Raw genomic sequence first — 27,264 nt, 5'->3', positions numbered from 1 at the left:
CCTATCTGCATAGTCAGAGCTGGGTTTGGGGGCCTGTCCATGGTCCAGGCCAGAAGGAAGTACAAAAAGGTGCTGGTCCAGGTAGGGCAGGGGGCTTGTCTGATGATGGAGAGTCACACACGTCACTTCCACTCATGCTCCTTTGACCCGAGCATCATCATGTGGCTGCAAGGATGGCAGCTGTGCGCCCAGCTACTGCATGCTGTTTTGGAAGAAGGGGAGAATGAATTTAGGTAGACAATGAATAGTCTGCCATAGCCTTTTAAAAAATGTATTTTTATGGGGTTCCTGGGTGGCTCAGTCGGTTAAGCATCTGACTGTGGCTCACATCATGATCTCATGGCTCGTGAGTTCAAGTCCCGCATCCATCTGCTTTGAATCCTCGGTCCGCCTCTCTCCCTGCCCCTCTCCCCCAATAAAATTTTTTTAAATGTATTTTTAAAATAAAAAGGTTAATCTCAATTATCTACTCTAAAGGGATGTGGTAAGAGGTACTGGTGTGATAATCTAGAGCTCACTAGGTGGACCTCAAGCTGAGAGTATGTTTCTGGAGGCTAGGGGTGTTGGGGGGGGGGGCAGTCTGCAAATGAATGTTTGCCACATTCTTCCCACTGGGTGCTTTTTATAGGCATGTGCCAGTAATGGTTGAGTTTAATGGCTCACCCCTCAACACCCAGGGTATGTTTCCATTGGCCCTGGGGAGGACTTTAACTCCTCATACCTCATGGCCTCGGTGCCAGCCATGGTTGCCCTTCCTGCCCCGTGTTAGCAGGATGGCTGGGAGTGAGTGGCGGCTGGACTAGAGCCAACTCTTGGTTTTCTCTGTGGGAGGCTGAGTCACACTACAGAGAAGGCTCCCAGGATGTCAGGGCCCTTGGGAAGTAGCTGAGAGCCATGGGGTCACGTTCTCCTATTTTACATTAGAAGAAACTTCATGGGACACAGACAACTTGCTGAGATAACCCAGCCAGGGAAGAGAGGGCTGGCCCTGCAGTAATCCAGGTCGTTTGCTGTTCACCCAGCCTTTCTGCGAGCGCCATTTCGACGTTATTTCTCTCCTCACAGGCTCAGCCTCTGGGGATTTCCCAGTGATAGGCCCAAGGTCAGCCAGCCAGTAAGGGACTTACCAACAGGACACCCAGGTGCAGTTCCCAGCTCAACTGAGCTTGCATCCCGCTCACAGGTACACACAGACTTGTCTCATGGCTCATCTTCCTGAGAGAAACCACCTCCAGGCCCTTACTGGTGTGGCAGTTAGTGCTACCTTCATTTGTCGTCTTTTGCTGGGTCATCTGCGTTTCGTAATTCTGACTCAAGCCTTGGCCTCCCTGTGGATGGGGGTCCTATACCCCCCTTTCCTGCCTTGTGCTATATGTTCAGTGTCAGAATCAAAGACTGCTGGGGGCCTCGACTATCTTCTGATGTGTGCTGGAATATTCAAGGCCTTGAAAGTGCCCTGCAGCCCTCAACTTCCTTTTCATCCATTTATTCATTTAACAAGCATTTATGGGTGCCTGCTGTGTGTCAGCTCCATCCTGGGGGAGGAGGACGTGCCAGTGAGCAGAAGGAGGCATGGCCAGCCCTGTGGGGCTTTCATCCAGCTCTTGCTGCTCTCAGCCACTCACGGCATGGCCAGCCCAACCACGGTGCTTTACGCCAGTAGTGTGTTGGCATCAGTGTTTTATTAGCAGGTGTCCTTAGCTCCATTTTAGAGATGAGGGCGTTGAGATTCTAGTAGGTGATGGGATTTGCCCCAAGTCACAAGGCTAGCCCTGACTTCCAGCACAGCATTCCTTTGGTTACATCTCCCTGCCTTTCTATGCAGGTAATCTCTGGGGCACTCCTCTGGGGCCCCCGGATCCCTGTCAAGGCACCTGACAAGGCACCTGGGCAAGCCTGCCTTGTCCAGAGCAGCACCAGGGTGTCCCTCTGTCCTGGGTCATCCGCAGGGCCCCTGGGCCTTCCACACAGACAGACAGACAGACAGACAGACAGACATAGCCCCATTACATGTTCCGCTCGCAAGTCAAGGTTAGGTGAGCAGGGTAATGGCAGTTCTACTTTCTCTTTTGTTTTTCTGTTTTCCTTCCAAATTCAGCAGACCTAAAATGGGCCCTGGAGGTGAGGCCTGGAGGGGGCAGGAGGTGTGGGTGGGTGGAGGTTAATGGGTGGAGAGACAGCGGAAAGCTGCACTTAACCTGTGTAGGGTGGGAACCAGAGCTGTGTGTGTGGTGGTGCTCTCATCTCTCCTTCTGAATCCGATTCCAGCGTCTTGTCAGCCCCTTCCCTCCACCTACACAGCCTGGCATCATCCTCATCTGTCACCACTGTTCACCTGGAACAATGCAAGCCTGTCTGCTTTCCTGGAAGGGGGAGGAGGAAGCTGAGGGTGGGGGAACTGGGGTGGGGGGCTGGATAATTGTTCTCCGAGATGAGATTTTTGGATGAGAGAGACTTCATTTGCACTGGATTATAAATAAACTTCTAGCCCACAAAACTTCTTGCCAGGCCACGAAGCAAACTCTTCCTTACCCCGGAGATCAGAGAACTGCATGAAAAGCAGTTTATGGGTGAGCAGAGCCACCACCCAGCTTCTCTAGAAAGCCTTTCTAAGCCTCTCCCACCAGGCCAGTCCCCTCCACCCCAACTTGTGGCCTTGGTTTGGTTTGGAGGGGAATGTATCTGCATTTCCACACTGCTTTGTACGTGTGATCCCTGCACCTGGGTGGGTGGAGAGGCCGTTGCCTGACAGATTGTGGAGAACTCCAGCTTCCTCTAGGATTCCCCACAGATGGTGCATGGGGTCGGACAGGAGACTGGTATGACTTCCAGGTGTAACCAGCTGTCTCAGAGCTGCAGTGTGTGTGCTGCAGTGTTGGGAGTTCCGTTGCATTCCAGGAGAACAGGGACAGAATATTTGAGATTGGGGATTTCTCAGAAAATCCTGTCTGTGGCATCTCCATTCATGGTAGTATGGTCAAGACAAGTGTTCTGTCTGAGCAGCCAGAGACTCAGGCTGTGGCTGCTCCATGGATTGTCCCAGGTGGCAGAGACCTTGGCCATCACCCATTGCCTCTCTAGTTTTATTTTTTTAATGTTTTTTATTTTATTTTTGAGAGAGGGAGAATGTGCACAAGTTGGGGAGGGGCAGGAGAGGAGGACAGAGGATCTGAAGTGAGCTGGATGTGGAGTTCGAACTCACGAACAGTGAGATCATGACATGAGCCAGAGTCAGACGCTTAAGTGACTGAGCCATCCGGGCGCCCCACCTCTCTAGTTTTATATATATCCACACATTTTTTTTTTTCAAATCCAGGATGAGCACTTAGCCTTCTAAGTGCCCAGTCCCTTCTCTACACTACCTTCAGTCATTGCTCCTAGGCTGCCCCTTCTCCCCATGGTTTCAAATTTATATACCTTCCTGAAGCCCTCAGGTTTCATGACATGCTAGAGAAGTTGATCTGCTCTCTAGATAGTCCTAATGCCCGAGACTATGCCTGGGCTCCCATCCGAGACCTTCTTATCCCTTGGGGTCTTATGGTTGAACCTCAGCCCCCACACACCCCTTCCCTTTCCTCCTCTACATTTTATGCTCCCAAAAGTCAGAGGGAGTGGCTGCTGTAGGGTGTGCCTCCGAAGTGTGTTCTGAGCCTGGCAGATGTATGAATCTGAGCCTTTGGAAAATGACCCACTAAAGGGCAGAGAGGGAGGCCCATCTCTCTGAGGCCCAAAGGTGGGGCTGTCAATAAATTCACTGATTGTCAAGGTTTCCAAAACACCGGTTTGATATTCTGCAAATCAGCCTGTAATGATGGCGTGTTCCAGGTCCCTCTTGATTTGCCTTCTCTTTGTTCTTCAGCCAGCCATGCTGTTCAACAGAAATGTAATGAGAGCCACATGCATAATTTTAATTTTTTCAGTAGCCAAAAAAGTAAAAAAGAAAAACAACAAAAAACACAGATGAAATTAATTTTAACAATATCTTTTGTTTCACCCAATGTATCTAGACTATCATATCAACAGGTAATTAATACAAAAAATCTTTCAAACTGTGGTGTGAATTTTACACTTACAGCACATCTCAATGAGAACTAGCCACATTTCCAGCGCTCGTGGCCACCTGTGGCTGGTGACTGCCATCATGGACAGCACCGCCCTGCAGTTCAACAGGCGTCTGTCCTTTGTCCTTTAGGCCCCCCTCCCTCTGCCTTTGGATAAACCAGATTTTCTGGCTTCTCCCACCACACCGTGCTGTATCCATTCAAGCTGTAACCCATGCCTTCTCCCAAGCATCCTGAGAAAGAGCCACCTTCACTACCATCCCCCTCATCGCCCCTTATGACTTACTCCCTTGCAGTCTGGACTCCTCTTCTACCTAATCTCTCTCAGAGGTCACCTTCGGGGGCCCCTGACAACCTTTGATTCATCCTTATCTTTTCAGCCTCTCCCACAGCACCTGACTCTTGCTTGAATCTCCCCCTTCCATTTAGCTTTTATGACACTGTCTTACTCATTCCACTCACCCTAAAACCAGTCCCTCCCTAGACTTCCCTTCATGGATTAAGACCCAAAGCCCTTCCCTACCCCCTGGAGACTCACTCCTCCACGACGCCCTGCTTGGGACAGCCCAAACACTGCTCCCCCCTTTCCAGGGTGCCTAGCCTCCCTCAGGCTCTGGTCCTTCTCATCTGTGCCATTTGCCCAGCTCTCTTTTTGGCCTCTTTAGTTCTAGCATCTTCCTCTTTGCCGCCCCCTTTCCAGCCATGAAATTAATATTCCCAAAGTGCAGCTCTGATCACATTTTCCTACTGAAAGCCTGCAGCATTAGAAGTTGTAATAACAGGGGAATATATACTTACGTTATAATGTTAAATGAAAAAAGTAGGCTACTATAAGTGGTAAGATCATAGCTGCATGAAAACAAACAAAAACCTGTGAGTAGATTAAAAAAGAGGAATAAACCACTTAACACTGGTTGTTGTTGGATAGAAATTGAAATTTTCTTTAATGAATGCTCATATTATAAATGGAAATTTGAGTATACTTTTTAGTTTTGGAAACGCAGCCACTCAGAGTTTTAATGCTTCCCGGGTCATGTGCCACGTCCTTACCTGGTCATGGATAGCATATTCTTTGTGATCTGTCCGTGAGCTTCACCTCATCTCTGGCCAGTTCCCTTGCTCATTCTTTTCCAGTCAGCGTTGACTTTCTGGAGTTCCCCAGGCACCCTTGCACCCTTCGAACTCCCTCCACCTCTTTATTCATGTGGTTTCTCCCACCTGGATGCCTGGGTTCTGCCCACACTGCAAGTTCCATCTCTAGACCCCTCTCCATAAAGTCTTCCTAGTGCCCACTGCCTAGAATGATTTCTTTTTCTGATTTGACTCTCTTTTCCCATTTGGCTTATACTGCCTGGCTTTGTAGGCATTTGAATTCTCATCTTATCTCCTCTATTAGCCGAGAAGTTCTTGCAGCCTGCCCTACTCACAGTAAAAGCATGTAGTTTTTTTCTTTTTTAATATAAATTTATAATTTTTTTCTTCTAAGAGTAATACATACAATAAAAAAGTTGGGAAGTATTCAGTGGTCTAAAGAAAAAGGTCTTAAAAAACATTTACAATCCCACCATCACCTAGAGACATTCTACCACTGTTAACACGTATATATTTTTAGATTGAGATCATGTTGAATATGCAATTCTGTATTCTTTTTTTCCCCCACTTGACATTAGATTTTGAAAATTTCCCCATGATGCTAAATCTTCTTCAAATAAAATATTTTAAAGGCCTTGACATATTTCAGGGTATTTGAAGCTCCATAATTTATTTAACTCTTCTCTAGTTGTTCAACATTTAGCTGTTCCTCATTTAAAATTTTCTAATGATCCTTGCATATAAAGCCTTGCCCAGGCCAGTGAGTTTCTGTGTAGCAGCGATTCCTGGGAAGGGACCCACTGTGGGTCAAAGAGTATAAACATTTTATTTTTTTATTGGAGTATTGTTGACATGGAACATTACATTAGTTTCAGGTGTACAAGATAGGGACTGGACAACTCTATACCTTGCTGTCCTCACCACAAGTATAGCTACCATCTGTCACCATAAACATTATTATAATACCACTGACTGTACTCCTTATACTGTACCTTTTATTCCTGTGACTTATTCATTCCATAGCAGGAAGTCTGTATCTCCCTCTCCCCTTCACCTCTTGTGCCCAACTTCCCCCCGCCACTTTCTGGCAACCGTCAGTTCTCTGTGTTTATGGGTCTGTTTCTGCTTTGTTTGTTTGTTTGTTCATTTGGTTTTTAGATTCTGCATTTAAGTGAAATCATATGGTATTTATCTCTGGCTGCCTTATTTCACTTAGCATTATACCCTCTACATCCACCCATGTTGTTGCAAATGGAAAGGTTTTGTCTTTTTCTATGGCTAATTTTCCAGAGTGTGTGTGTGTGTGTGTGTGTGTGTGTGTGTGTGTGTGTGTCTGTGTGTGTACCCATACACACACCCCTATGCATACCGTGTTTTCTTTATCCATTCATCTATCAGTGGACACTTGCGTTGCTTCCATATCTTGCCTATTGTAAATAATGCTGCAATACACGTAGAGGCGTGTATGTCTTTTTAAATTAGTGTTTTTGTTTTCTTTGGATAAATACTCAGTAGTGGAATTACTGGATCATATGGTTTTTCTATTTTTAATTTTGAGGCGCCTCCATGCTGTTTTACATAGTGGCTGCACCAGTTTATATTCCCACCAACAGTGCACGAGGGTAGAGTATAAACCTTCATCCATATTGCTAAACTGCTTTCCAGAAGAGTGGTACCAATTCTTATCCCTGCTGATGGATGGAGCATATTTGTTCTGTTGCATTCTTGCTAATATTATTACCGTGAAAAAAGCTTTGCTAGTTTAATAGGCATATATTGTTTTCATTTATATTTCACTGTTTGCTAGTGAGGTTTCACATGTTTTTCACATCATGCATTTGTCAGTCATTTGTAGTTTTACTTCATTGAATAGCTTGCTCATCTGTATTATTGAATTTTTCTGTTAAGTTCTACTTAATTCTTGTTCATTTATAAAACACTTCATATATTAAGACTTTTCTCTCCTCTGCCATATTTTTTTTTGCAAACTGAGTGTTTGTGAAGCTAACTTGGAGTTGAAAATGCCTGACTCTATCACCAGACTTGCAGTCCTGGGGTGCAGGGGCCAGGTGGCCAGGGCTGAGCTTTCCCAGACCCCCAGCACGATGCTCTGCACTGGGTGCTCAGTGTTTGTTGAGTGAATTAAGAGGATATCCCATTCAAGTGAGTACTATTCTGTGAAAGCTGCTGTTTTTCTTTTGAATGTATATACAGAGTCTGGGGTCTTCCTAGGAATAAGTAACCAAGATGACAAAAATAAAGTATACAGTGTGGCCATTTCCCTCTACAGGTACAGCTATTCAAGTTAGATAGAATAAACTATCTCCCTTGTTATTGTCACCATTTGCTTTAAAATTTAAGGGAGTCAAAGCCACAATGAGATACCCCCTTACTCCCTCTAGGATGGCTATCATCAAAAAGATGGATAAAAACAAGTGCTGAGGAGGGTGTGAGGAATCAGAGCCCTCACATACTTCTGGTTGGAGTAGAAAATGGTACTGCCACTTTGGAAAACAGTTGGACAGTTCCTCAAAATGTTAAGCATAGCGTTACCATGTGACCCAGCATCTCAGTCCATTCAGGCTGCCATAACTAAATACCACAAGCTGGGTGACTTAGACAACAAACATGTATTTCTCACATTTCTAGACACTATCAAGTCCAAGTTCAAGGCACCAACAGATTCAGTGTCTGGTGAGAACCCACTTCTGCCTTGTAGATGGCTGTCTTCTCACTGTGTCCTCACATGGTGGAAGGGGAGTTAGAGCTCCCCAAGATCTCTTTTATAAGGACACGAATCCCATTCACTAATCCCACCCTCGTGACCTGATCGCCTCCCCGAAGCCCCACCTCCTAATGCCATCTCATTGGAGGTGAAGATTTTAACGTAGGAATTTGGGGGCGAGGGGACACAAACATTCATTCCAAAACATCTAGCAATTCCACTCCTAGGTATATACCCAAGAGAACTGAAAACATACGTCTGTGCAAGAGCTTTGCACATGAACGTTCATAGCGACACAACCGACACAACCCATATGTCCGTAACTCATGGATAAGTAAAATGTAGCACAGCCATACTACGGAATATTATTTGGCCATGAAAGACTGAAGAACTGATACATGCCACAACAGAGATGGATCCTGAAAGTATTATGCTGAGTGACAATAGCTAGACAAGAAAATAGCTAGACAATAACTAGCTATTATGAGATTCTGTTTATATGAAATGTCCAGCACAGGCAAATCCATCGAGACAGAAAGTAAATTAGTAGTTGACAGGAGCTTGGGGGTGGGGGTGCAGATGGGAAATAAGCAGTGATTAATGGGCGTGGGATTTCTTTTTGAGATGTTGAAATGCTCTGGAATTAGCGGTGAAGGTTGCACAACCTTGAACATACACTAAAAACTACTGAATTATATACTTTCAAAGGGTGAATTTTATGGTATAAAAATTATATCTCAATGAAAAAGTAATTAAGGGAAACTGTGCTAGAAACAGGCGTGGCCTCCCCAAGGCACAGTGTGGGCCTTTCTCACCCACAGAGGAGGTTCCTTGGAAAGAGCTTTGGAGGCGGTGGCCGGGAGCAGGTCCCTAATCAGCACCATTTTATGTGACCAGGATCTATGAGGAAGGCCTGGGGCACCTAGGATGAGAGTGAAAGAAAGTCGAGTGTCTCTTTATTAAATAGAATAAAGCAAAAATGGACCTAAATTAGGTTGGGATAAATAACAGCTTAGTACAGTAGAACAGGATGAGCTCTGCACTTGGAATGAGAATCTGTGGTTTAGCTCGGCTGCTGCCGTGCTGGGTAGTGCAGACAGGACTCCTGCCTAGAGCCTTGGTGTCCTCATTAGCAAAAGAGGGATGATACCACCTGGCTTGCTTATCCTGGAAGGATGTGATGAAGATGCAGTGAAATAGTACGTGCACACAGTGTTTTAATGTTGTAAATGTCATTCCTAGATAATGGTCTTTCTTCACATTTTGGTCTATCTCGTCTTTCTTGAAAATGTGTTAAGCAGATGTTAATTATTGATTTGTTAATATTTCATGCCCTGCTTTTAGTAACAGTGATATTGTACTAAGTAAACATTATACTTTTAAAAACTTTTTAATGTTTACTTATTTTTGAGAGAGAGCACAAGCAGGAGAGGGGCAGAGAGAGAGGGAGACACAGAATCTAAAGCAGGCTCCAGGCTCTGAGCTGTCAGCACAGAGCCTGATGTGGGGCTTGAACCCACAAGTTGTGAGATCATGACCTGAGCCGAAGTCAGATGCTTAACCGACTGAGCCACCCAGGCACCCCAGCATTATACTTTTAAAGTCATATTATAGGTTGGTGTTTCCCAGAGACAGTAGCCCGTATGATTGAAGTAGGAGATGAGAAGGGAGATGTGCCTTGTAGTGAGGCTTGTAGAGGCCTAATGCCAGCACAGAGATTGAGGCTTTGTCTTACTAGTAATAGGGAGTCATGGCAGGCTTTTGAGCAGGAGGCGCCATGGTGTAAAGGTAGATGGGGCTCTCTGAGATAGTGCATTTCAGAGCAGGAGAAAATGATAAGTCCTGAGCCACTAGACTCTCTCTGGATGGAGAAGGGGATGGGGGCTGCCTTCTGGGCAGGACCCTATGGGAATGAAGACAGCAGAGAGTCTGGTCCTTTTAGCTCAGAGCCACTGAGATAGACAAGCTACCTCCACAAAAGAAAACCTCATCACAAAAGCCCCCAAGCAGAGATAATGCGGCTTTGCTCACCAAAAAAGCATACAGCAGTCTTTGTAGGGAACAAATTTCTAAGAGGTGTCACTATGATTTTTTAAAAAGTTAAAAATATGTAATATTGTTAAAAAGCCATTTAACACCTCATTGAACATGGTGCAGTATACACGGAACTGTGCTGATAGGACTTCCAAGAGTATATAATTTAAGATGATCCTTCCTTGATTTATTGTATTTTATATCATAATAGGATTCCACCGAGGTCCCCCGAGCTTCCCAGCACCACCGTGTAGAACAAATGAAATCTGGGACAGGCGGAAGGGGCTCTTGTCAGTCTTGTCAGCTCCTTTGATTTTGGGCTCATTTGGTTGCTAGTTTTGTGTGGTTGCAAATAGAAAAAAGGGCCAGAACAGGAGGGGCTATGCCTATCCTTGGGGCTGGGGTCCCAAAAGAGGACCTTTCTTCCCTTCCTAATACCTAGAGCAGTGGAGAGCTGGTCCTCGGCCCCCAGGGGCCCAGAGTGGGTCTGGCCCCTTGCGGCCAGATGGGTGGATTTGGAAAATCAAATCCCAGCTTTGGCTCGCACTTAATTGAGAAGATTTCAGACTTCAATGTGAAGAGAAAGCACTGTGGTCTGTGCAGGAACCACAGAGGGTGGAGGACGATCTGGAAGAAGGAGTAGGGTGGAGTAGGTGCTGAGACCCTGCCAAGGGGGAGGGGGTTGTCAGAGCTGGGGGAGGGCAGGTTTGAAAAGCCTCCCTCATCGGATTGCCAGGTAAATATGGATACCTGGTTACATTTGAATTTCAGATAAATAATTTTTTAGTGTAAGTATGTTCCAAATACTGCATGGGACATACTTATACTAATTTTTTTTTTTTATTTTTTATTTGAAATTTCACATTTAACTGAACATCTCATTCCCCCCATCACCAAATCTGGTTCCTTGGGGTATTCTGATCCTTACCTCTGCCGCTGCCGCCAACAGCAGATACACCCTGAGAACCGTGGTGCAAGAGGCAAGCTGACTTGTCCAGAACAGAAGCCATGCAAAGTAACAAATTGCCAGGGGTTCGTCTCCAACTCATTTCCTTCACTTCTGTTCATTCTCCATTCCTCTTTGTCTTGCGCCTGCCCCAGGATTGGCGAGTAGCAAGCCTATGGCAGCGGATCCAGGGAGCCTCCTGAAAAGTCAGAGAGGCGGTGGTGTTTGCAGCGCTGGAGGTCTGCTGCGGGGAGTTCTGTCAGCCTCCGCGAGGAGGCGCTGCACAAACCACGGAGCGCTGTAACTTCACCCTGGGCCAAATCAAACCTGCAGCCTGCAGCCTGCAGCCAGCAAAGAGATTGGATTTCTGAAAGTGCTGGGGTTTTAGAAATACCGCCACCACTGCCACCAGCATTGTAAATATTCATAGGCAACTCCCCTGGGTTTCCACGCAGAGACTAGAATTCCAAACATTCCCCTCCCCCGGGGTTTCTCCTGGTGTGGTCCTGAGACCACCTGGACCCAAACCATCTGCCGGGCTTGTTTTAAAAGCAGATGCTAAGGCGAATCCCAGGGCTGAGGTTTGCTGTATTGTCAGGTCCCCTCGTTACTCTGCCTGCTGTAGGTGCACACACACAAACACTCGAGTGTGCACATGTTCTGTGTGGTTAGATATATCCCTCGAGGTCCACGCAAGGGAAACCAACAAACCCTTAGTTAGGTCTTGCTTCCCTGCTGTTGTGAATGATACCTGTTCCTATTTACTAATCAACTCTTTTACATAAGGACAGGGTTTATACTTTTACTGTGTCTGCAAGGGGCTCAATAATTGAAAATTGTTTTTAGTGGAGAAGAGAGCCAGTCAGCATTTGGACCCTTGTGCTCAAGGTGTGAGATCAGGTTTAAGCTACAAACTCCTTCCTAGAAGAAGGCTTTAAGCAGAATTCCATTAGATTTTACTATGTCTCCTCTCCATTCATAACATTAGTGTCTGCACAGGAGCATTAGCACCTGTGAGAACTGGGGAACAGATTTCTGCTTTTTTGGTGAGTGGTGTATGTGTGTGTAACAGACATTGATCTCTTTTTCACTCTCAGGTGAAATTGCCACAGTCATCCTTCCCAATGACTTTGCTCAAGACCCCTGACCCACACCCCAGCACCCTGTAACTGCTCACCCCGTTTTGTGTTTAGTGAATGAGAGAGAGAAACACTGAGACACACTAAGCTGAGCAAAGCCATTTGGACCCCTATTGGGTTACTGGGCATCATTTTACCTGGATTTGCACCGTCTGTGGCTACTGGCCTTCTGGCTGCAGGAGGAGTCAGATTACAGCAGGAGAGACCAGGAGGATTAGTACTGAGATGCTCCAGCGGCCAGTTGATAATTACCTTCGGGGTCATGTCCCGAAATAGACTCTGGCCCCTCTTTCTCGCCTCAGAGAGGGAAGGCTGCTCTTTCTCTGTTTGGCTGGCTTTCCCATTCTTTTTTTTTAGTCCCTCCTGCATCTTACTCCTGTTATTTTTTAAGTATAATTTACAAGCACTAGAATTCACCCCTTCTGGTATACAGTTGTGTGCGTTTGACAAAGGCATACAGATGTGTAACCACCAACACAATCAAGATCTGGAACCGTGCCATCCCCCAGAAGGATTTCCTCTTGCTGCCCCTTTTAGTCATCCTCTCCCTCCAGCCCCTGGCAACCACTGGTCTGTTTTCAGTCCCTACAGTTTTGCCTTTTCTAGAATGCCATGTAACTGACCTTTTAAGTGTGGCTTCTTTCACTCAGCATAATGTATTTGAGACTCATCGACGTTGTGTGTTATCACTAAATCGCTCCATTTTATAGATGAATAATACTCCATAAACATTCCTGCACAGGTCTCTTTGTGAACAAAACTTTTCATTTCATTTGGGCAAATACCTAGGAGTGGGGTTGTTGGTCGTATGGCAAGTATGTGTTTAACTTCATGAGAAATGCCAACTCTTGTTAATTTTATAGAGAGTACGAGTGGGGGAGAGGGGCAGAGAGAGAAAGAGGGAGAGAGAGAATCTTAGGCAGGCTCCATGCTCTGCACAGAGCCCATGACCCTGAACAGAAATCAGGAGTTGGATGCTCAACCAGCTGAGGCACCCATGCACCCCTACCACTTTTTATTTCTAATAGCAAGGTCTGAGAACGCAGTTGCCCTGCTTTCTTACCAGTGCCAGTGTGGCAATTCTTTTTCCTTTTCCTTTTCCTTTTTAAATGTAATTTTAGCCATTCTAATAGTGCTTAGTAGTTATCTCATTGTTTTTTTAAAATTTGCGTTTCCCTAATGGGTAATGATTTTGAGCATCTTTCTGTGTGCTCATTTGCCATCTTTATATCTTATTTTGTGAATTGTCTATTCAGATCTTTTGCTCTTTTAAAAAGTGGGTCGTTTTCTGCTTGTTGACTTTGAGAGTTCTTTATGAATTCTGGGTACAAATCTTCTTATCAGACATGTGATTTACAAATAAGTTCTCCCAGTCTGTGACTTGTCTTTTCATTATCTTAACAGTGTGTTTTGAAGACCAGTGTTTTTTGGATGACATCTAATTTTTTAATTTATCATTTCATGTCTTTTACGGATCATGATTTTGCTGTTGCATCTGAGAAATCTTCACCTAACCTTAAGTCCTGTGTTTTCTTGTAGAAGTTTAACAGTTTCAGATTTGCATTTGAACCTGTGAACCATTTTGAGTAAATTTTTATGTATTTTGTGAGGTTTGAGTTAGGCCTATGGATAGCCAATTGTTCTGGCACCATTTGTTGAAAAGATTGTCCTTTCTTTATTTAGTCGCTTTTATATATTTGTAAAACATAAAAGTATGATATACGATTTGCAGATATTTTCTTCCATTTGGTGCGTTGTCTTTTTAGTTTCTTGATGGTGCCTTTTAAAGAGCAAAAAGTTTTAATTTTGACAGTGTAATTGATCTTTTTTAAATTTTTGTCATCTGTGCTTTTGGTGTCATGACTAAGAAATCATTGTCTAATCCCAGGTCATGAGGATTTACTCTTATGTTTTCTTCTGAGTTTTATAGCTATAACTCTTACATTGAGGTCTCTGATCCACTTTGAGTTAATTTTGTATATGGTGTGAGGTAGGGGATCCAACTTCATTATTTTACATATGGATATCAAGTTATCCTAGCATCATTTACTGAAAGGAGTAGTTTTCCCCCACTGAACTGTCTTGGTACCTTGTCAAATATCAGCTAACCATAAATGTAAGGGTTTATTTATAGACTCCCAATTTTATTCCACTGAACTGTATTTCTGTCCTTATGCCAGCATTGCACTACCTTAATTACTGCAGCTTTATAGTAAGTCTTGTTATTGAGTAGTGGGAGTCTTCCAACTAGAACATCTTTCTCAAAATTATTTTGGCCATTCTAGTTGCTTTGCTTTTCCATATAAATTATCAACTCAGCTTGTTAATTTGTTAATATCTAAAAACAATCTTGCTTGGATGTTGATTATGAATGTGTTGCAGCTATACGTCATTTTGGGGAGAATTGACATCTGAATAACATTGAATTTTCCAACATGTGAAACATGGTATATCTCTCCATTTATTCAGGTCTTTTTGATTTCTTTCATCAATGTTTTATAGTTTTCAGTGAACAGGTTTGCATCTTTTTGTTAGGTTAATCCATAAATATTTCATAGATTTGGTGATATTTAAATGGTACTTTAAAAGATTCCATGTCTGATTGTTTATTGCTTGCATATAGAAATGCAGTTGCTTTTTTTTTAAATTAATTTTTTCTTTTGTAAATGAAAGGCGGCTGGGTAAGATAAGCGATGCATGGGTTTAGCAAATTATCACAACTGGGTTAAGTCTTGTCTCTGCCTTATCCCAGTTGTGTATATGTGTGTTAATAGACTGAGTCATTGACTGACTTTATTATGGAGGAAATATTTGTCAAGTATTGCAGTTGCTTTTTATATATTGATCTGGTATCCTGTGATCTTGTATCTTTATATTTTTAAACTTGCTTATTAATTCTGGTAGAATTTGGGGGAGATTTTCATGACACAATCATGTCATCTGCAAATATAGACAGTTTTATTTCTTCCTTTCCAATCTGTATGCCTTTTTCCTGTCTTTTTCCTGTCTTATTGCATCGTCTAGAACCTCTAGTACAATGCTGAATAAGAGTGATGAAAGGACACTATCTTGCTTTGTTCCTGGTCTTAGCAGGAAACATTCAGTCTTTCACTATTAAGTATGATGTTAACTATACATTTTTGCATATGCCATTGATCAGATTGAGGACTGTCCCTTCCATTCCTAATTTTTTAAAAAATGATTATTTATTTTTGAGAGAGAGAGAGACAGAGTGTGAGTGGAGGGGTTGCAGAGAGAGACAGACAGACAGAATCTGAAGCAGGCTCCAGGCTCTGAGCTGTTAGAACAGAGCCCAACATGGGGCTCAAACTTAAGAACCATGAGATCATGACCTGGGCTGAAGTTGAATGCTTAACTGACTGAGTCACCCAGGCATCCAAATTTTTCTTTTTTTTTCTTTTTTTAATGTTTATTTATTTTTGAGAGAGAGTATGTGTGTGTGTGAGAGAGAGAGAGAAAGAGAGCACGAGTGGGGAAGGGGCAGAGAGGGAAACACAGAATCAGAAGCAAGCTCCAGACTCCCGAGTTGTCAGCACAGAGCCTGACATGGGGCTTGAACCCATGAACTGTGAGATCATGACCTGAGCCAAAGTTGGACACTTAAATGAGTGAGCCACCCAGGTGCTCTGAGTTTTTCTTTCTTAATCGTTCACTGATGTTGAATTTTTTCCATATATTTTTTCAGTAACTACGGAAATAACTATATGTTTTTTTCTATTTAGTCTGTTAATATGGTGAATGACATTGATTTTTCTTTTGTTTTTTAATGTTTATTTTTGAGAGACAGCACAAACGGGGGAGGGGCAGGGAGGGGGATAGAGGATCTGCAGCAGCCTCTTAGCTGACATTAGCAAGCCCGAACTCACGAACTGGGAGATCATGACCTGAGCCGAAGTCGGGTGCTCAACCAATTGAGCTACCCAGGTGACCCTACACTGATTTTTCAAAGTTGAACCAGCCTTCCATTCCTGGGATAAACCGCACTTGGCCATGTGGCATTATTATGATACAATTTCCTGTCTGAGGGCGGCTCCTCATCTTCTCCTTCCCAGTTTTTCCTTTCTCCTATTTTTAGTCGTCTGGTACCTTCCTTTCCTTTCAAAAAGGAGCATGCTGGAGAATGTTCTAGTTAGGGAAGAACATGCTCCAGCATTCCCTGAAGATTGTGCCTTCAGCCTTCATCTCCTCATTTCATTCTTTTTCCTTATCTCTTTCTCAGTGGTCCCAGTGACTTCCTAGAGGTATGTCTTCAGGGTTTTCCTTCAGAGTCACTTGCATTGGTTACTACTGTAGGCCACAGTCTATTTCTTCCTGAACCTTATCCCCTGGTCTTAGGGCCTCCTCCTTCTGAGTCAGCTCTGCTTTGCCTGGCCCCCAGCCTCATATAAATCTTTGGGCTTCTGTGGCAGCCTCCTGACCCGTCTCCCACTCCCTGCATTACTTTTACCCTTGATGAGTTGTCATCTTTTTTTTTTTTTTTTTAAGTTTGAGAGAGAGAGAGCATGTGTGTGGGAGGAGCAGAGAGAGAAAGAGGGAGAGAGAGAATATGAGCAGGCCCTGCACTTCAGCCCATGAACTGTGAGATCATGACCTGAGCCAAAGCCAAGAGTCACACACTCAACCGACCGAGCCACCCAGGCGCCCCTGGTTATCTTCTTGAAGCTATGTGCTCATGCTGCTGTTGTTTCCTTCATTAGTCCTTCATGCTCCTATTTTGTAAGGATTGTGCTAGGCCTCTCAGCCTGACATTCAGATGCCCCTCAGTCTGGCTCTGGTCTGCCTTTCCAGCTCTATCTTCTCTCTATGGACTTCTCTTCAGGATCAGAAAGCCTGGATTATTTATTCAAGAACCCTGAGTACCTCACAAACATGAGTTTAGTGGATACTCTTTCCAGGGATGTGCTTTCCCATGCCTGCCAGACTCACCAATTATGCCTCCAACCCCAGGCCCAGTGTGCCCTCCTCTGCCCTCCTGCCCCCCATGCTCCCCTCGTCTCCTTCTTGCTTAGTGTGAGGCAGTTTCTGTTTCCTATCACTGGTTCTTTGTCAGTCTTGACCACTTATCTCTTCACCTGGATTGTAAGCTTCTGTAGAGCAGGGGTTTTCTTTCCTTGTGATAAGTAGGTTGTGTTTTTCTCTGCCATGTTTTTACATGAAATGACAATGGTAGGATTCTGAGATGGATGGGTTTGGGATGGGGTTTGGGGGAGTTGTGAGTCAACATAAGAGTTGGTGGAGCTGGTAATCTGAGTTTGCCCTTTCCCTGAAGGCACATCCAGGAAGCATCTGGAAGATATCCAGGAGGTGGTTGAGGGGAGCTTATAATGTCCTTCAGCCAGGAAACCAGAATTTATTGTGTAGCCAAGGAGAGAGCAGGACTTTGGGACAGGAAAGAGAGTCTCTTTCTGTTCATGGATTGGGACAGTCACGATAAAGGATGTCTCCAGGGAAACATGGCACCACATCCCGCATGAGCCCACATGGCCTCCAGGCCTAAGCTGGCTGAGGACCCCGGGTAGAGGTCAGAGTACCTCAGAGCTGGGGTGGGGAAAGCCTTCAGGTGGAATGCAGACCTGAGTCAAGGACAGGAATTCTAGGATCCAGTGGACAAAGAGGACCCTGGAAGAAGAGTATGGAGGGCTGTCTGCCAGGTCACTGCCAGGCACCTGAAGTCCCAGAGGGCTTCTGGAACTATAACGGAAGGTTCGAGGGCCAATTAGGGTTACCCCTTCTGTAGTTGAGACTAAGAATTAAGTTTTTCAAGGGAGGGATGGAGTCCTAGAAGCCTGAGCATCTTTGCATGGCTTCTGTCCTGTGTGGCCTAAGGCCAGGGCAGGACCAGGATTAGTTTACCTAGATGGCCCAGGAGCTGTACCTACCAAGAAAAAATTTGTCTCAGCAGCACCATTGCCAGGATCTGAAATGTGCTGTGAAACTTGCTTTCGTGGGGTGTGTAGTGTTGTGTTTTGCTTTCTCTTCACTTTTCAGTAAATATTCCTTTCCAAAGAATTCCAACCTTGTCTCTGTGACCTGAGGGGCAGTAGTATTTTTCCACACACATATCTCAGTCAGCACGGAGAAGGGCATTAGTGAGGAGCAGAGGGTGATGGTGGATGCTCTCCAGCTGGTATGGTGGAGTTGTCAGAGGGCTGTGGTGCTGGTGCAGAGAAGGAATGGAAGCCGAGGAAGAGGAGATGAGACCAGCCATTGACACTGATCCCCACTGGCTGGGGTCCTTATCCATCTCTCATTTCCCAGGGGATTTAGCACAGTGCTGGGTATCTCATGGGTAGCCAGCAAGTGCATGCTTCATCGCAGTTGATCCCTGGGGAATAATAAGCTAATATAAAAATAATAATAAGCTAAGGATTCTCTGCCAAAGGGTAGCCCTTTGTCCTGCCCTGGACTTTATCGCACTTTCAAAAAAAGAAATCTCACAATGCTTATGGAACCTTTCTTGCGATGCCCCTGCCACCTCCCACAATACACAGCTCCATCACAGCATCACCAGTATCCCCAACCTTTTCAGCGCTGGGGCTATGGACACGTTCAGTATGATTATTCAGAGACTCGGTTCCTTAGGGCCATAACCTGTCACAGGCCAGCCAAGTTTTGGCCTTTGAGGAAGTCAGAGAGCCTGACCTATTATGCTTGGCTACTCCCTGTGGTCAGCCATGGGTGGGTGTCCTTGGCATTGGTTTGCTCACAGCTAGGTGGTTTTTGCTAATGTGGAGGCTGGGGGCCCTATGCTTGGGGGCCGGAGGGTCAGGGTTGGGGCTCCAGTGACTGGTTGGAGCTCCAGGCCTGAGCTCGGTGTCTTCATCTCTCCCTCTGCAGCTTGTCTCCAATGTCCTCATTTTCTCCTGCACCAACATCGTGGGTGTCTGCACCCACTACCCGGCTGAGGTCTCTCAGAGACAGGCCTTCCAGGAAACCCGGGAGTGCATCCAGGCACGGCTCCACTCACAACGGGAGAACCAGCAACAGGTGAGTAGGGCCCTCTTGTCCTTTCGTGGCTACAGGGAGCACAGGCCCAGGACCCCCCTTAGCCCAGCTGCCCCCCCCCCCCCCCAGCTCAGCTCCTTGTAGCTGCCCTGCCCTGTCTTCCAGGCAGGGACCCAGCCAGAGGGGAATGCTTTCCCTGGAGGGAGCCTAGCATTTCCGGCTCTGTGGGCATGCTCTAGGGAGACTTTGGAGAAAGAGCTCTACCCCAGCCCTTGCCCACTGCCTCCTCAGTGTTCCCCTGTGGACTGCAAAGAAGCCAGGCAGCCCAGGCCCTGGGCACAGAAAAGCACCCTCCACCTCTCCCCAGTGCTGATGAGGTGAAGGAGCGTCTGCATCAGCATTCCCACCTGGGGTTCAGGTGCTCCCCCATGAGAGAGGAGAGAAGGGAGAGCTGTCAACCCCTGGGACACCCTCGCCAGGCACATCCTCTGTGCTGAGTTCTGGGCTTTGGTTTGTTCAGAGAAAGGATGATGGTTGTCTCACCCTAAACCTTATCCTCAGAGAACTTTTGGGAGGGAAGTAAGCCACTCACGTGGGCCAGAGACTTGCAGGACTTCTCCGAGTGAGCACTGGGGCAGAGTGTCCTGCCCCTGTGTGCTCTCTTGGGTAAGGGCAGGGCAAGGACTGAGGGCTGGTCAGCGTTCCCCTCCTGGCTGTGTGGCATCCTGTTTGGGGTTCAGGACCATTGTGTCATCTCCTGCGTGTGAACCAGATGAAGTCTGGGGACCCTGGGCCACAATGGAGCTGAAAAGCTCTCAGGCAGGAGCTCCAGAGATGGGACCATGTGACCCCAGGGGAGCGTGTGGGCAGGTCAGCAGGGTGACGGGGGCCCCCACTAGACTTGTACCAGTTGTAGTTGTTAGAGATGAGGTTACTCCAAAGCAGGTTCTCCTCTCTTCTTATGTTTGTGCCTACCCAGCAAGCTGAATGGAGTCCTGCTGCCTTCGAGCTTGGGGATAAGGGAGACAAAGGCCTAGACAGCGGTAGTCCCCTGCACCCTCCTCGCTGGCACAGAGCGTGTGCTGTGGACGTCCCAAGTGCCCTTTGACCACAGTGTGAGAGGGTCTCTGACTCCATCTGGATGCATCCTGAGCAGTTAGTGGCACGGGCTGGCCGTATCTGGATGGCTGAGTAAGGGGGTGATGCTCTGGCACCATTCCTCCCCGCCCCCGCGAGTCGCTGCCTATCCCTGCTTCCTGTCCAGCCCTGCCGCTGTGGCCGTTGTGTCCTGCCAGGTCCCCAGCTCATGCTGTCCAGTCAGCGGCCTGGCTTGCCCCAGGCATTCTTTTGGCCCTGTCTGAACTCCTGGTCCAGCTCTTGAATGAGACCCATGCTCAGCAGTGTCCCTGAGTCCTCCCACTGTCTTTGTCTGACACGCTTGCTGTACTTCTGCAACCTACTGGAGGCCCCTACGCGCCTCAATGGCCCCCTCTCTCATCCCAGTTCCAGGCTCTGGCATCTCTTGCCAGAGATCCGTCCCTTTTTGTGTTAGGAAGTGTCCCTTCTCACTCCTGGACCTTGTCCCTTCTCCAGTAAAAAGAACATTTTATAGCTCATCACCGTTTACTTGCACTAGCCCTGGACAGGCTGGACATTCCAGCAAATCCACAGGGATTTGTGAGAGAAAATCTATTTGCTTTACCATGTTCTGAGCCAAGATACCAGGGAGGAGAGGCGTACTTACTGGGGGCGGGTACTCCTCACCCAGCCAGAGCCTTGTGGCTCTCGGGCCTTCCCCCGCCCTTGGGTCCTTGGGAACACTCCTCGGTGCCACCTGATAATGGGACTCAGAACTGTTCCCCAACACCCCTCCCCCCACCTTCCTGACCCTCAGCCCCAGAAGTGGTTATAGTTGTAGGAAGATCTTTCATGGATATAAACCATATGTAGCACACTTTCTCCCAGCTGTCTTGGATTTCCACAGAATTGCTCTTTATTTTGTTTTTGTCACCAGTAACCATTTACTGAGAGTTCAGTAAATAGGAGGTAGCCTTCAGTGGCCATGTCCACTGATGCTCAGGGAGACCAAGCTAACCCACAGAGAGCACCCTTGCTAGATTAACAGTGTTTTCCCGGCCGCACGCAGGCCATCAGCTGTGGAGCTGAGCACAACACAGCCCCATCCTCGGGGTATCTCATTGCTACAGGGAGACCCTGTTAACAAATCACCAAAACCCCGAGTGATCAGGGATTCTGCAGGAAGGCCCTGGGTGGTGAGGGGTGCTGCTGCCAGAGCCAGGAAGGGGGGAAGCCTGAAGGAGGGCTACCAGCCATATGTGAGGATGGTGAGTCTAGCTGAGGAGATTGTGTGCAAAGGCAAGAAAACACCACCAGCAGCTTGGGAAGCTTCCCGTGGTTCTCTGTGTTTGGAGCAGAGCACAGATTTCAATGCAGGGCGTGCTGGGAGCATGCAATGAGATACCCCCGAGGATGCTGCTGCGTCGTGCTCAGCTCCACAGCTGAGGGCCTGGGAGGAGGACGCAGAAGGGAGGCCAAGTCCAGACCCTATCGGGGCCCCACATGACCCTCCCCTCCATTGTGTGGCCCTGGCCCCTCTCCCTGCTTCTCTCCCACCTCTTCTCTCAGTTTGTCAGTCAGCGTGATTTCCCCTCTCTTCTGGGTTACTCTCCCCTGTGTAGAAATGGAGCACTTCCAACCTTCTCCTTCTGGTCCCCACGAAGCCTTCTCTGGCCACCCCATTCTCCCCAGCCCGGGTCAGGTACCCCTGCTCGGTGCCGTAGAGTACCCCACACCCCCATGAGACTGGGAGCTTTGTGAAGGAGGAACCTTGCCTGTCTCACTCACAGTTACAACTCCTGGCGCCCAGCATGATAGGTGCTCAGTAAATATTTGATGACTAATTGAATGAATCTCATTTAATGCTCTCAACGACCTCATCCCTATTTATAGATGAGGAACCTGAGGCTCAGAGAGGTTCAGTAATTTGCACGAGGTCACATGGAGTCTCAGGTGACCTCCAGGATGCCAGGGGGCTCAGTACTACAGGTTTACCAGGAGGGCTCTTCCCCAAGTATGTGCACAGAAAACCAGGAGGTCACCCAGGGAGACAGGATTCAAGTAGCCCTGGGGGCATGACCCCACCCCCACACAGGTGTTAGCTCCGTGGATTTCAGGTGACCTGAGAGGTTTTCTAGGACTTTGCAGGTGGGGACCCAGGCAGGTGGAAGGAGCTATGACAAAAGCATGTGCTTCCCTCCCCAGGAGCGGCTCCTACTGTCTGTCCTGCCCCGTCATGTTGCCATGGAGATGAAAGCAGACATCAATGCCAAGCAGGAGGATATGATGTTCCATAAGATTTACATCCAGAAACATGACAACGTGAGGTAGGAATGAGGCTGGGGGGTGAGGCTGGGGGTGGAAGGACTGATCCCCCAGGGAGATAACATCCCTACCTCCTCCCCTTCAAGGGAGCACAGCCCAACAGGGTGGTCTGTGGCTTTGGGGTGTGTGTTGTCTGGGGCGCCCTGGCCGCACCATACCCCTACAGGTTGGAGGTGAAGCTGCAGGGAGAAGATATAGAAGGAAGGAGGAGAAAGGAGAAAGCAATAACACCAGCTGTTGGGGAAATTCCTAGCCTAACAAGGAAGACAGAAAGCAGACTTAGGACCCACATATCACCATCATCGTCTCAACCTTCATCACCATCTAGCAGCTTCCATGCCTTCTAAGCCAGTGTATGTCAGGCACTAAACCAGCCATTACCCATCTATTGCTAATCATCCTGACCATGCAGCAAGGTGGGGACCCTTATCAGCATCCCTCGTTTAGAGACTTAGCTTGGAATGGCTAAGACCCTCACCCAGGGTCACTCAGCGAGGAGTGGCAAAGCTGAGGTACATCTAGGTTGGCCTGCCCCAAAGCCCATGCCCCTTTTACTGTACATTTGCCACTTCTCTAGACAGAAGCTGCCGGCAGCAGAGATGTGCAAACAGATGTAGACTAATAGAGTGCAAAATCTGCTTATGAGTTCCATGGGGACATGAAGCGATACAGTGGCCTTCATCCAGCATGGCTTCCTGGAGAGCCCAGTAATCCTCCCATATGCCCAGAAAAGGAGCTACTGTGTTTGCCTTTGAGAGAGTTACTTTCTCCCTGGGCAGGTTTTCCTGGGCCCCACAAGTCTTCCAAGGCTGGTGTAGAGGGAACCTTTTGAGGCTTGGGCTGAGTTTTCATAAAGGGATTAAATGGGATAGTATGAATTACTGTGCATGCACACACACACACACACACACACACACACAAATATACGTCCTTTCAAGGTGAGGTTGATGGCCACGGGGGCGGGGCAGGCACTGTGTTTTCCTGTAGAAATTGTCAGAAGTTCAGGCAGAATTGTCCAGTTCCCAAGTGTGCCCTGGAATCCAAGACCGCTGTTCCTGCCCATGCGTCCTGTATCCATCTTCCAAAACAGACTCAAAACCTTTGGGAGAAAAAGTTACCGGAACAACACTTTCGTCCCCATTTTTGGGGTACCCCAACCCCCCTGAAGCCCACCCATGCTCCACTGTCAGGAAGGGAGAGCATAGACAGCGGCAGGAAGAAGGCTGCCTATGGCTGAGTACCCCCCCCCAAGTCTGCTCAGGAGGTGTCCCAAAGCTCAGAGAGAGAAGTGGGGCCCAGGACTTGGTAGGTCTTGCTGACATACTGTTTTCCCACTTCTTCTCACACCCATCTCTGACCCACAAGGTGGAATAATTGGTAACAACAGTAGTTAAACTTGTATAGTGCCTTCTTTAACTCACACACTTGTCAATGCTTTACTATATTCACGGAGTCCTCACAATATAAGAGGTTGGTGCTATTATTATCTCCATTTTATAGGAAACTGAGGCACAGAGATTAATTTGTCTAAGATCACAGAGCTGGTTAATTAGGACAACTGTCTCCAGAAAGCTTTTTGGTATCAGAGTTCTTACCAAGCCTGACTAGGGGCTTTTTATATGCTTAGGAGAAAGGAGTGTGTATGAGGGTTTGTGGGAAGGAGTCAGGGAGCCCCCAAGCCAAGAGGATACTCAGAAGAAAGAGAGGAAGGAGGTTTGGTTTCTAGCATGTGTGTGTGTGTGTGTGTGTGTGTGTGTGTGTGTGTGTGTACCCACCATGGGCCTTTCCTGTGTGATCGAAACCCCTGAGATCTGGGGACTCTATGACATGTAAAGAAAGAGCCTTCCCTATTAGAACAAATCCCAGAAGCCCAAATCAGGTTGGGAAGGAGTAACCTGCCTAGTGGTTCTAGCACATATAAAGCCCTGAGCTCCCTGTTTCTGGGATTTTCTCTCTTGATCCTGTCTTCACCATCTCACTGGCCCTGGCGTCCTTCCAAGCACAGCTTGGACAAAGGGTGCTTTCTTTGACTGTTCTCAGTGTGGCAGTGCTTTCGGCAGATTCCACTCAAATATAAGGTAGAACACGAAGGGAATGAGGAAAATTTAGTGCTCAGAAACAGTTTGGCATTGAAGGCATAGATTCTCAGCCTGACTTGGTTAACACATCCGGCCACCTCTGCATCTCTGCCCAGCACCTTGCCCACTCATCTCCTCCTCTCAGTGGCTTTGGGCCCCTATCCCTCCAGCAAGGGGGTTTGGTCAGAGGGGCTGACTCATGCCTCTTCCACCACCACAAAGAGTGGCCCACCCCTGGGGTGACATCGCCCTCACCCTTCCACTCCCACAGAGGCTTGACTTTGGATGGGTAAAAGACTAGTACTCTAGGGACGCCTGTGTGGCTCAGTTGGTTGAGTGTCCAGCTTTGGTTCAGGTCATGATCTCACAGCTTGTGAGCTCAAGCCCCGCATCAGGCTCACTGCTGTCAGTGCAGATCCCATTTCAGATCCTCTGTCCCCTCTCCCTCTGCCCCTCCCCCACTCTCACATGTGTATACACGCTCTTTCTTTCTCTCAAAAATAAGTAAACATTGAAATAAAAAAAGAATAGTACTCTAATCACAAAGTGGCTGGAACGTCAGTGTCCATGTGGCAAGAATCAGACCTGCAGCCACAACGGGGGTATTTCTGTTTTAGGACGTGCGGAGGATCAATGACAGCAAGCAGGAAAGAGATAAAAGGAGAGAAAAATCAAGATGCCGCCCTTTTTATAGGGACAGACATAATTCTGACTCTGAAATTGCCAGGCTAGTTGTGGCTGGTACACATCCGAGGCCAGCCACAAGCAATCATATGCAAATACCTCGCGGGAGCCCTGTTTCTTGTTCCATTAGCAAACCCTGGCTGCAGCTCTTGATGGAAACACATTGCACGCTTGGTCTCTCTTTTGGGTTGAACCTTTGACTCAGATTGGGGGTTGAGTAGTAGGTGGAGGGGTGACATCATAGTGTAGAAGGGCACTTTGGGGCTGGGCTCATGGCACAGTGATTAGGCGTGGGGTCAGGCAGCCCTGCGAGTCACCCGAGCTCTGCTGTTCGTGGCCATGTGACCAGGGCAAGTTATAGGTACTGATGCTGTGAACGTCAGTCTCCTCATCTACATGGTAGGGCAGCAAGAATACTTACCTCGTAGGGTTGTGAAAAGCAAATGAAATCGTGTGAGGAAAGCGCTTAGTGCAGCGTCTGGCACAGGACATGTGTTCAGTAATTGGGAACAGCTATTATTGTTGGTACTGCTATTATGATTATTATCGCGCTCCTATCAACAAAGAAAGGCCTGGGGATTCTCTAGCTGGAGAGTGGAGGGGTGAGGAGTCACGCTTGTCAATTCTCTGCGGAGTGGTAATATTTAGAGAGGGTGACGACGGGCTGCCCTCTAGCCCCTCCGAGAGCAAGGCCACAAGAAAAATAAATCAACCCTGCGGTGTGACAGGCTGGGCCTGGATCTACGGAAGGGGAAGAGACTAATGGGTGGGGAGAGTTTGGCCTGGGCAGGAAGGGGTGACAACAGGCCCCCACCACTCTCTGTGGCCTCACCCTTTCCTGGCCCCCAGCACAAAAGTCGCTCCTGGGATTGCCAGGAGGCTGTCAGGTGCTTTGGTGCTGGCTATGCATTGAGGTGGGCCAGAGGCCAAGGACCCTTGGAGACCCGTTCCCTGGAGCCCCCAACCTCTCCCGTCTTTCATGTGGTGACGGATGGAGATGTGTTAACCCCTCTAGCTGGACTGGTCGGTGGGGCTGGGGCCCTTGCTGGGTGTCAGACCAGTGGCTTGAGAACCCTCCTCACCATCCTCTCCCCAGATGCCTGCCTCTCCTGCAGCCAGCAGAGGGGGGCTGTGCCATCCTAGGCCTCCAGCACATGCCAGCAGAGACAGCCCTGGGCTGGGGGGGTCCCAGTGCTCTGCCTTGGAGGAGAGACAGTGAGGGTGGAGGAAGGGGCCAGCCCTAGAAGCTCACGGCAGGGGAAGGCACATCCCCGTGGGTTGCAGTAAGCGTACAGATGTTGTCAGAGCTCATGTGCCACCAGATTGCCCTCGCCAAGAGGTCACCGTTGTGAAGCAAGATGAGTGTCTGTGTTGAGCAGCCTGGGTCACACCCTGCTCTGCCACTTAATAGCTGTGGGAATTTGGATGAGTCACCTAACCTGAGCCTCAGTTTCCGCATCTGTAAAGGGGAATAGTGGTGTCCCCTCACTCATCCATTCAGGGGATGTTTTCCTCTGCTTCCATGGGTGGAGACCACCAACTGCACTCACAGACCCTTAGCTACGAGGCAGGGATTGCAGTGGGAACTGAGAGGAACCCCCTCTCTGATATTGGCAGGCTCACTTTCCTTTCAGGAAGACATGCACTACACAATGGATTAATTAGTAATGTGGGAACGTATCACATGAGGAATGGGAGTAGGGCTTTGCATTCTTGAAGGCTATCGATGTTACAAAACTTACTGCTCAATTATTCTGTCATGGTAGAAGCCACAAAGGAACAGAGCCTATAAGACGGGGCCCTAACACTCACTCCTTATGGGGGTGTCCCTGGCCAGGCCCCCCACCCAGGCAGTAGCCATAGACTGTTCCTCCTATGGAGGTGAAGCAGGCTACCAGGCAAGAGTCAAGGTCAGGTGACCAATACCCCAAATGTTTCAGGAGCCAGGGAGCACCTGAAGGATTCTGAAGGGCACTGAAGGATTCCCCACTTCCATTAAGGGTCGCTATTGAATGAGGACAGCTCCACGCCTGAATGACCTGTCCTTATGTTGGAGCCCTTAGGTTTTAAAGGTTGTAGATGGTGGGAGGAACACAGAGCATTCCAGACTGCCGTCTGTGCCAAATCCTCCCCGGGA

The 27,264-nt window shown here is 47.6% G+C and overlaps 1 protein-coding gene across 1 annotated transcript in view; it reads left to right on the top strand.

Moving 5' to 3' along the window:
- ADCY5 (adenylate cyclase 5) overlaps positions 1–27,264 on the top strand; it is a 145,414-nt gene that overhangs the window by 68,199 nt on the left and 49,951 nt on the right. The window contains exons 2-3 of the mRNA XM_060639765.3: positions 18,856–19,005; positions 22,246–22,367. Of these exons, the coding sequence (XP_060495748.3) occupies positions 18,856–19,005; positions 22,246–22,367 (272 nt within the window). The remainder of the gene's footprint in view (positions 1–18,855; positions 19,006–22,245; positions 22,368–27,264) is intronic.

Source organism: Panthera onca, chromosome C2 (genome assembly GCF_046562875.1).
Source record: "Panthera onca isolate mPanOnc1 chromosome C2, mPanOnc1 haplotype 2, whole genome shotgun sequence".
NCBI lineage: Eukaryota > Metazoa > Chordata > Mammalia > Carnivora > Felidae > Panthera > Panthera onca.
The sequence above is the reverse complement of the archived record's forward strand: the minus strand, read 5'-3'. Positions and strand labels throughout refer to the sequence as shown.